This window comes from Condylura cristata, unplaced genomic scaffold (genome assembly GCF_000260355.1).
Source record: "Condylura cristata isolate star-nosed mole 26May11 unplaced genomic scaffold, ConCri1.0 scaffold00014, whole genome shotgun sequence".
In the NCBI taxonomy this organism is placed as follows: Eukaryota; Metazoa; Chordata; class Mammalia; order Eulipotyphla; family Talpidae; genus Condylura; species Condylura cristata.
In genome coordinates, this window is record NW_004567115.1 from 9,622,692 (window position 1) to 9,633,072 (window position 10,381).

The window sequence follows — 10,381 nt, forward strand, 5'->3', positions numbered from 1 at the left end:
CCCCCCGTTTTTGGTCCCATTCCCCACTCCACCCCCACAGAATGGATAGTTACTTTCTTTTAATCATGCTTCTTGGGATATATGCTTTATTAAGGCACTGAAGTGCTTCAGATTATTTTACAACACCTCTTCCCTCCTAAGATATACTGTTTAATGAACAGAATCTTGGAATTACCCTCAAGGAACTTGAGGATATTTTTGTTGGAATGCATTTTGAGTCTAATAAAAAAGGTCATTACATAAAGAATAATAGGCTAAGTATCAAGTTACAAATAAATTGGAAAAGCACTTAATTATTCTTGTAATTTAATTTTTAGTTGTTCTGTTATAAGCAAGAGGGATACAGGCCAAATTATAAAGTGATAGCTTAGGATAAAGATTCAATGATTTATTAGCAGGTAAAGGGATTTCAAATTCCTATCTTCATATTTCTGGTGTAACCTTACTTCTTAAGGGTTAGTACATACATGGTATACCAGCAGTTGTATCTGCAGGTTTTGGAAACTGTCACATTCTGAGAGTAAGCACTTGAACTCCCACTTATCAGGAGGAGGAAGAAAAGGATAAGTGTGTAGCAGCAGATAGAAATACTGACTTTTCTTCATGTTCTGCCTGAATTTAGGTAGCCTTCTGCTTCTTTAAACTTTAAAAAAAAAAATAGAAGGTGTATCATTTTGTTAGAAATTTGTTATAAAGAAAAAGGTTTGTGTATGTTTTGGGACAAGGTCATATAAGAGAGAAGACACATACAATGCAGGCAAAAGAATTTGAAGGAAATGGGAAGGTATATTTTTCTTCTCTCTCTCTCTTTTTTAAAGATTTATTTATTTATGCATACAGAACCGGGTTACAAGCCTCCAGAGGTGCAGGGGCTGTGAGAAGATTCACCAGAGACAGAGTGGGGAGCAGAACAGGTAGATCAACTAAGTACACTGCTGAGGGGAGCAGCGGGCAGGCCAGGAGAGGTCTGCCATACCATGTGGATCACCTCGGGGGCCTGGGGTCGAATTTGCACGAAAGTAGCGTGGCTAGTTTGCAGTGCTGCATCCTAACCTGTTGTGCCACCAATGAGTACCCGGATGGTATATCATAGTGAAAAGTTTCTGAATAACTATTCTATTATAATATTATACAACACCTGGGGCCTCCCTGGTGGCACAAGGGTTTAAGTCTCAGCACTATGAAACAATCTTCAGCTACTGTAGTACGAGTTCTATCCTTGGCTCTGCTGGGAGCTGACCCACATGGTGCAGCAGACCTCTCCAGTCCCAAACCCTGTACCTGTCAGCAGTATATTTCAGTGGATCTGTCTCTTCTGCTCCCCACTTTGTCCCTGGTGAATTCCCCTACCATCCCCCCCAACTTCTGGCTTATATCCCAGCTCTTATATGCATACATAAGAAATCTTTTAAAAGATCACACAACACGTATTTATAGGTCATTCTGGAAATGTTTATTTTAAAATTTATATATATTTTTGTGAAGAAAATCTTGATATCTGTTCAGTTTGTTAGGAATTTGATCATGTGAGTAACTTTGATAGTATGGAGCATCAAACTGAGAAGATATGCCTTGTTGGTTTTTACTGGGAAGATAGTAAAGTTGCTTAGAGCCATGTGCTGAAAAGGTACCAGCTCTAGTTTGTAGTTAAGAAATAGCCTCTGGTGTACACTGCATACTCACTTTCTGACTGCTCAAAATGAAACCTAATTGTCAAACAAGTAGATTAAATCCAGGTTTTAAAGATAGTAGATTTTTAATTTAAGTCTCCTGATTTTAAACTCTTTAATCTGTTGAACAGGGAATAATCTTTCTTGTAGAGTTGAAGATTAACGTATAAGAATTGTCTAGCTCATTTCTTAGAGATAAAAGTTAATTAAGGTAGTTGGTTTATATTGTGATTTTAATTTTTCTTTCTTAAATAGTTTAAGATATACTTCTCAGTGCATTTGGTATCATGTTGCTAAATTTAATTTTATTCCTCAAATTATTTACACATATCCTTGATAATCGTTATTCTTTCTTGGTGTTGTAGTATATACGGAACTGTGTAATGAACAGGACCTTGCCCCATTTCACACTTGTGGAATGCTGCAAGATCAAGAAGATGTATGAACAGGAAATGATTGCCATCGAGGCTGCCATAAATCGAAATTCATCTAACATTCCTCTTCCTTTACCACCAAAGAAAACACGTATTATATCTGTAAGTTTTGTGTGTGGACCCCAAAAGATATGTGATTTTATTAAGTTGTATGCTTTGCCACATCCATTTTATTTACTCACTTCCTACTACTATTCATTTTCCTAATTCAAATTACATGTGGGTATAAAAATTCCCATTAATGGTTTATGTGTTCTTGTAGTATCAGAAAACTTCATCAAATAACTTTTTTTAATTAAAAATTTTTTTGAGATTAGAACTAAACATAAGACTTCAGTGAATAATTTGAGACATTTTAGTCGAAAGATAGTTTTGTTTTGAAAGTATTTTTGATATAATTTGCCGGTCTCCACCTTAATTGAATAATTGTAGATTTTAAATGAACTGGAGGTACATACCCCCTCTCCCACAGGCAATATTTTTATAGAAGGCCTATCTTAAGTCCATTGGAACATTTACCGAATGCTTAAACTACTTACTCCTTGATGATTAAGATGTTATTTGTGTTAGTTCAAAAGGACAGTTCTTAATTTATCCAAAGCTTTTAATATTATTTGTTTATAATGTTTAGTGATCTCTTAGCAGTATTGGAATGTTATGATGCTTAATTTCAAATTTTCACTTGTTAGCTCAGAGGTCTGTTTTTATTATTTTCCCAAAACTTACAATAACTGATAAGATTTCATTACTTGTATAGAATAGCCATATCTTTCATTAAAATAATTGTATTATTTCATCTTTTACAGCATGTTTGGGAAAACAGCAACCCTTTCCAGATTTTATTAGTTAAAGGAAATAAACTTAACACAGAAGAAACTGTAAAAGTGAGTACTTGATGAGATTTGAATTTGTTACATGCTCTATTACCTGAATAACTCACTGATAAATGCAAAGAATATCACATTGGAGGTTAAATTTTACTCATGTTAATTATATTAGATGGACTATGGGGATTTATTAAGAGAGAATTAGAATACTCTGAATAGTTGGAGATATACTGGATAAATCAACATTTTCCCAGTAATTATTATGTAAATCGTATTTTATCAAAATCATGGTCACAGTTTCCTATAGCACTTAGCCTTTTCTCTCTCAGCCACCTTTTTTTTTTTTTTTTCTTTTCCTTTTAAGCTTGTGTGACACAAAGAAAATATAATGTTCCTGGGAAAAATAGATGACTACATTATAGAACACGTGTTTTTAACACATGGGAATTTATTGCGCAACTCCATACAATTAAGTGAAGACTTAATAATGCATTTTGTGTTAAAGTGTAGAGCATGCATTATTACCCATTTTAGCTGGCAGGAACTTGAGTGAATAGTTTTGTGATCCAAGAAAGAGGTTTAGTTAATTTGAGTTGTTTGCTGGCATCTTGCTAAACATTACCAATGGCTTGCTTTTGTAAATGGACATTACAGATTTTTTGTGCAATTTCCCTTAAAATAAAGGCTTTTTTCATTTATATTCCAGCTAGATTTTAATTTTTAATGCTTCCGGTTAATTACCCTTTGTTCTGCTTTAGAGGTAATTCTGTTTTTTTCATTAATTTAAATTTTTCTTATTTTTTTTCAATTGCAAAAGTGTAACATGATTGCTGCAACAGGTAAAAAAAAGTTCAAACATGACTAAAAAAATTAGTGATCTCTCCTCATTTCTTTCCCCTCAGATGGGATTTAAGGTCAGCAAGTTTTTGTGGGAGTGACTTACATGTTTCCACAAATACATACATACATACCATTTGAGGATTGAAGGGGTTTTAGTTTAAAATTTTGTTGAATGGTAGTTTTGTTCACTATTCTACAGCTTCATTTATTTACTTGATTTATTCACAAGAGCTTGGACAGTCGTCTGGTTTAGTAAATATCAGTAAATACCAAACAAATTTCCTTGGCATTTCATTCATAAGGGCAAAACTCATTTGTAGGCCAATTCATCTAAACATCAAATAGAGTATGACAGCTACATTTGGTTTTGGTTGGTGATTTGTACCAATCATTACAGTAAATTACATTATAGTAAATGTGAATTCCTATTTGTTCTTCTCATTTATCTTCTGTGGATAATTCATAAATTACTTAACTTTTTATAGTTTTTATTTTTCTATAGTCTATCATTTTATTTCTTCCTGAGGGAGTAAGATAAAAGAAAGCTTTTACCACATAGTTTATTTTTCCTAATCATTATGCTATACTTTTTTTCAGTAAGAAAGAAATTCTCTGTCAGTAACACTTTATTTCTATAGATTTTTTTCTTAATCAACTTCCATAAATAGTTTCAAGCTGGGCTGATTCTATTATTTATGTTCATATAGGAATAATGTCCATTTAAGGTATCTCATATAGGAACATGTTCATTTAAGGTATCTCTCCTCTATTCTTCTGGTTTTCCCCCTACTTATTACCCTTTTTGTTCCCAGTGGAGTTATATAAATGCATTTAAGTAAATTAATGTAATTGTGATTCAGTTTTCTTGTAATTACAATCCATTGCCTTTAATTGTTAACATCATGAGTAGTGTTAGGAGAAATTTGAAAAAATGAAAAGGATCGACTAGTAGCTTCCTTTCAGACATTTTTCTTCCTTCAGTGTCTGGCTTGAACTTTCAATATGATGTTAAATAGGAGTGATGAGAGTAGATATATTAGAATTCTCCAGAGAAACAAAACCAATAGGCTGTGTGTTTGTATATGCCCTCTCATGCTCCTGTGCACATCTTCCCACTGCCACATTGAATTAAGAAATTGGCTTATTGTAGTGGCAGTTAGGTCTTAGAATCTTCAGGGATAGCTGGTAAATTGGAGACCCAAGTGCACCCACACTGTAGTTTCATACTGAGTCTGAAGTCCTAAATACAAAGCCAATTGTGTGGTTCCTGTTGAAGGCCAATGGTGAAGAAGAGATATTTCTAAAGGAAAGCAGGAAGAATTCTTTATTCCTCAGGGGGTGGTCAGCCCTTTTGTTCTTTTCAGTTCCTTCAGATGGTTGAATTAGGATCACTCAGTTTAGAGAGGGCAATCTCCTTTAGCCAGTCTATCATTTAAATGTTAATCTTATAAAAAATACCCTCATGTAAACACTTAGGCTAACTACAAAGAGTGAGTTATAAGAAGGCCATATCATAAATTACTCAGATTGAACGACACACCTTCCCAAGGCCCAGGCAACTTGACATGTGAATCTCTCCTCTTTTCTGTAATTATTTCTTGTTTTCTATGTTATCATTTCTTCCAGTATCTAAGAATTCCCTTGGCAGTACCAGTAGTGCTAAGGATTGTAACCAGAACACTTATGGGAACAGACCTAAAATGTAGAGAGTTGAGCTGCCCTCTCTGACTAGAGGATTTGTAGTCTCAAGAGAAACGGGTAAATCCTCCTTGGCTTTTTCTTCTCCCTCTGTCTGTCTTTCTGCAGTTTGGCATAGTTAACAGGAAGTAGGAATAAATAAATCCTAAGCTTTCTGGATGGGTGACAGGAGAATGGGAACCCCAGGCAAACCTAAAAGTACTATGATGTTTACAGAGTGTTAGTTGCTTGGGAAAGCAACTCTTAAAGTTGCTTATGCTTGCAGGTTTATTCCTGAATGGTACATGTGTGAATCTGAAATTTAATTGCCTATCTACTTTGAGAACTGAGCTTTTGTAATAGACTGTCACCCAAGTCTCAGACTGGTCTTATAAGGTACACATGCAAGTAAAATCCAAATAGCCCTGCAAAGGGTTTGAAAATGAACTATTATTGGAACCACAGCACAGGCAGCTTGCAGAAACTTCTGTCTGTCTTGTGTCCTGATACAAACCAGTGTTCTTTGTAAGATATAAACAAAACCCAGAGTCTTATAACATAATAATCAAAATGTCTAGGATATGATTCAAAACTAATTGGTATATTAAAAAAAAAAAGCAAGAAGTTCTCAAGTGGTGTTCAGTGATGATCAGCAGTTCTCAATACTGAGGTGACATAGATGATGGAATTACCTCATAAAGATAGTTAAGAAGTTGTTAACAAAAGTCCCCCAACAACTAAGCACAAATGCAAAGGAAAGAAATGGAAAAAATAAAGTCTCAGTTAAAAAAATAGAAGATAATGAGGAACCTTATGGGAAAACTTAGAACTAAAAAAGCTCACTGACTCAATAACAGAATAGTAATGAGAAAGCAAAAAGTCAGTGAACTTGAAGTTTAATCAATAAAATTTTCCAGTTTTATTGGGGGGCAGGTGATAACTCTTCAAAGCCTTAGATATCTGTGACAGTGTCAGAAGATCTAAAATTTTTTTCACTTTGAGTTCTAGGAAGGAAAGAAATATTGAAGTTCAGAAAAACTTTTATTTATTTTTTTATAAAAGATTCCCTGGATTTTTAAAAAAGATTCTATTTACTTATGTGCACAGAACTGGGGTACAGGCCAGAGGTGCTGTACCCAGAGACAGAGCGGGGAGCAGAACAGGCAGATAGACAAAGTACACTGCAGAGGGCAGCAGCGGGCCAGACAGGAGAGGGCTGCTGTGCCATGTGGGTCACCTCTGGGGCCAGGGATTGAACTTGCACTGAAGTGGCTGTGGCTGGCTTGCAGTGCTCTGTCCTAACCCATTGCGCCATCAGGGAGGGCCCAGAAAAACTCCTTAAAGGAATTAACACTAGAAACTTTCCAGAGCTGGCAAAAATAGTCCCATAAATATGGGAAACTTGATAAACTCAATGAATTCCCCACATGATAAAGCCAGAGAATTCCAAGCCCACATCTGTCCCTAATCATACTTCTTAGTCATAAAATTATTTTTTGGTATGCTTTTAATATTTCCTTATTAATGCATGCATGCATTCATTCATTTATTTTTACATCATTCTTCATTTTGTACATTTTTTTATCTTGGTTGTAATCCCCGTGGACTTCTCATCCCCAATTCACCTCTGTGCTATCACCATACTCCTGTGTGCTCTTCCCACCCCAGTTTGGTCCTGTTCCCCTCTCCACCCCCATAGAGTGTCTTTGGTTTTTAGTGATTCATCGATTTTTATTTTTACTTCATTATAATCACTCCCCCCCACCCCCAACACGGGCCCCTTTTGCTCCTGCTGTGAGTGAAGCCATCCAGTATTTTTCTTTTTCTTTCTGACTAGCCATAAAACTAATTCCTCATCACCTCGTTAGCTATCTCCTGAGGAAAGAAATGGTATCTTATGCTTTTTGTCTGTTCATCTATGTGCATGAACACTAATTTAAGGTTTATGCAATGAATTAATGCATTTTTTTTTAAAGATTTATTTATCCGTGCAGTACTGGGGTACAGGCCAGAGATGTAGAGGAAGAGAGGATTCACCAGAGACAGAGGGGGTAGCAGAACAGGCAGATCGACGAAGTACACTGCTGAGGGGAGCAACGGACGGGTCAGGAGAGGTCTGCCGCGCCATGTGGTCACCTCCGGGGCAGGCGGGAATCGAACTCATGCAGAAGTGGCTTTAGCTTCTCAGTGCAGTGCTTTAACCTGCTGCGCCACCAGGGAGGGCCCCCAACATAGAATATTTTTAGCTGGTAAGCTGAGATGAGGAATACAGTCTGTGTATGGACACGGCCTATCCTTGCTGTAGTACAGTCACAGTTCATTTGCATGCCTTCTCTTACTTTCCAAGTGTTCTAGGACTTGTGAAAATGTGTTTCTGCAAATTTGCTTAAGTTGGACAGTAAAGCATGTGGCTGAATTAATAAGCATGTTATTTTAAAATCCTTCATATTTCAAAGTCTGAAGATGATCCAGATCAAGCTTTGGGAAATGGCACGATTTCTTTTTAAAGATTCATTTTTACTTATTCATGCATACAAGAACTGGAGTGTAGGCCAGAGGTATAGGGTGGGAGGAGGTGAGAAGAATCACCAAAGACAGAGTGGGGAGCAGAACAGGTGGATCTACTGAAATACACTGCTGAGGGGAGCAGCGGGTGAGACTGGAGAAGTCTACTGTGCCATGTGGGTCAGCTCCATGGCCAAGGATTAAACTCATGCTGCAGTGGCTGGTGATAGCTTGATAGTGCTGACACTTTCAGGAAGGCTCCATTAGTGTCTTTTATTGTACATTTCTTTCACTATTTTTCCTGCCCTTTCATACTTTCATAGTTAAAGCCCTTACTCTCTCTTTGATTTATAGTACAGCCTTCCTATTGCTTCCCTTGCTTCTATCTTCACATTTTACCTGTTCAAGCATTGAACAAATCCTCATTCAGATATTTTCATCCCTTCCCCCCAAGACAAAGCGGTTCTTTATCTATATAAGTTATGTTCCTATTTAATAGTTGTAAGTAGACTTGTCTGCTGCTAGTTTCTTCAACCCATACCCCCTGTTTTGCCCTTATGTACTTCTAGCTGTACCAGATTGTTTGGTTCTTAAGGAGTACCAGAGAGTTTGTCTTTTTAAAACTCCCATCTATTCTATGATTTTTTAAATTGATGCTCAGTATTCCTCAGTTATTAGGGAGGAAAAGAAAACTTAGAAATCTAGGTTGCCTTCTTCCATATAATTTCTTGGACACTATAATGACATTTATTTAGCATTTTGTAATGGGCATTTCTCAGATGCTTAGGATAAAATAATTGTTTTATTTTCATACAGGCAGCTAGTTTTCTTTAGAGAATAGTATAATTATGAAAATGAGAAAATAAGTGTGTTATCTGTCTTGGTTGTTAAAAAATACTGGTATTGTCAGCTTCTTATAGGTTAGATAGTTTATTGAAACAAACCTCTATAGTTACCCTTATGAATGTTTTTATAAGCTGACAATAGTCCCCTAACTTTTTTTTTCTGGGAACACAGAAAAATACATTTAAAGCAGTTTAGAAAAATGAACATAACAAAGGTTGATAAAGGCTATGGCTAGCCAATCTTGAAGCTATCTTTTTAAAAATAGGGAGAAAAATCTGAATAATTACTTGATTTTTTTTTTATTTTTATGTAGTTACTAGACTACTAGCTTATTATCAGAAATAGTCAGATTTGAACAAGGTATGGAGTTAAGGGCCTGGAGCTTCTATTCCTGAATGGCATTTTTAAAAAAGTAATGCCAAAGCAAAGTCAGTTAGAAAAGACAATTATTGTATGTTCTCTCTTAAAAGTGAAATGTAAAAACAGAAAAACCAGGCTTGTAGATACAGAGAACAGATTGGTACTATCAAAGGTAAAGATAAGCGTGAAGGGGGTCATAATGTACAATATTCAGTTATACAATATGTCTTGAAGATGTAATTAATGTATGGCATGGTGATTGTATAAGATTATAGGTCGCAATACTATAATGCATATTTGACATATTACTAAGTAATATTTGCATTTACTAAGAGATCTTAAAAGTTCTCATAAGAAAACAAAATTTGTGAGATGATGTATATTAACTATAAGTTTTATAGTGATCATTTTGCAGCATACAAATATTGAATCGTTATGGTATGCCTAATACTAATATACTATGTCAATTCCTCAATTTTAAGAGAAAGTAATATCAGAAATTATTTCTGTTTCATTAATTTACAGCTTAAAATAGTTAAATTTAATGTTTTAGATTGTCAGAGTAGTGTTTTTGAATAGGATCTTAAATTTAGTATTGTACATTATACTTTCTAGAATATTAATTTTGAAATATTTTAAATGTAACATTGTTAATTAAAATCCAAGGTCATTTAAAAGATCAACAGATCACTAACCTGCTTTTTTTATCATATTTTCAAATGAACAAAGTGAATATGCCTTTTAAGACTATTTGTACTATTTCGTTATTTCATTTTTCATTTAAAATTACATCTTTACATTATTTCGCTCTTGCATGCCGTATAGGCTTTTGGATGGGTTGAAAGTAAGAGATACATAGTGCCTAAGTAGGTGCTAGCATATTCTCATTATAGTAGAGAAATTAGGTGATTGTGGTTAATTGGACTCTTAAGGGAGATTTTTTTGTTTGAGTTTGATATGGAAGAAACTTGCATAGATTTACAGCTGCTGCAGAGAGGAATTTTTTCCACTGCCCAAGAGCAAAGGAACATGCATCTAAATTCTTAGAAGTAGGAGCACAATTAAATTAGGAGCTTTGATCAGAAGCAATACTTTTCCTGTGAAATTGAAGGGAATCAACTGATATGTTCAGACACAAATAAATACCTAGTGGTCTGAGGGTTTACTGCAAGTGTTTTTAATAATCTTTTGTAACTCCTATTACTACTTTAATTTTTTTTTT

General features: G+C 35.1%; 1 protein-coding gene across 1 annotated transcript in view; it reads left to right on the forward strand.

Annotated features, from left to right (window-relative positions):
* PIK3CB (phosphatidylinositol-4,5-bisphosphate 3-kinase, catalytic subunit beta) overlaps nucleotides 1–10,381 on the forward strand; it is a 123,745-nt gene that overhangs the window by 62,461 nt on the left and 50,903 nt on the right. The window contains exons 7-10 of the mRNA XM_012724769.1: nucleotides 2,036–2,206; nucleotides 2,911–2,988; nucleotides 5,398–5,473; nucleotides 8,523–8,560. Of these exons, the coding sequence (XP_012580223.1) occupies nucleotides 2,036–2,206; nucleotides 2,911–2,988; nucleotides 5,398–5,473; nucleotides 8,523–8,560 (363 nt within the window). The remainder of the gene's footprint in view (nucleotides 1–2,035; nucleotides 2,207–2,910; nucleotides 2,989–5,397; nucleotides 5,474–8,522; nucleotides 8,561–10,381) is intronic.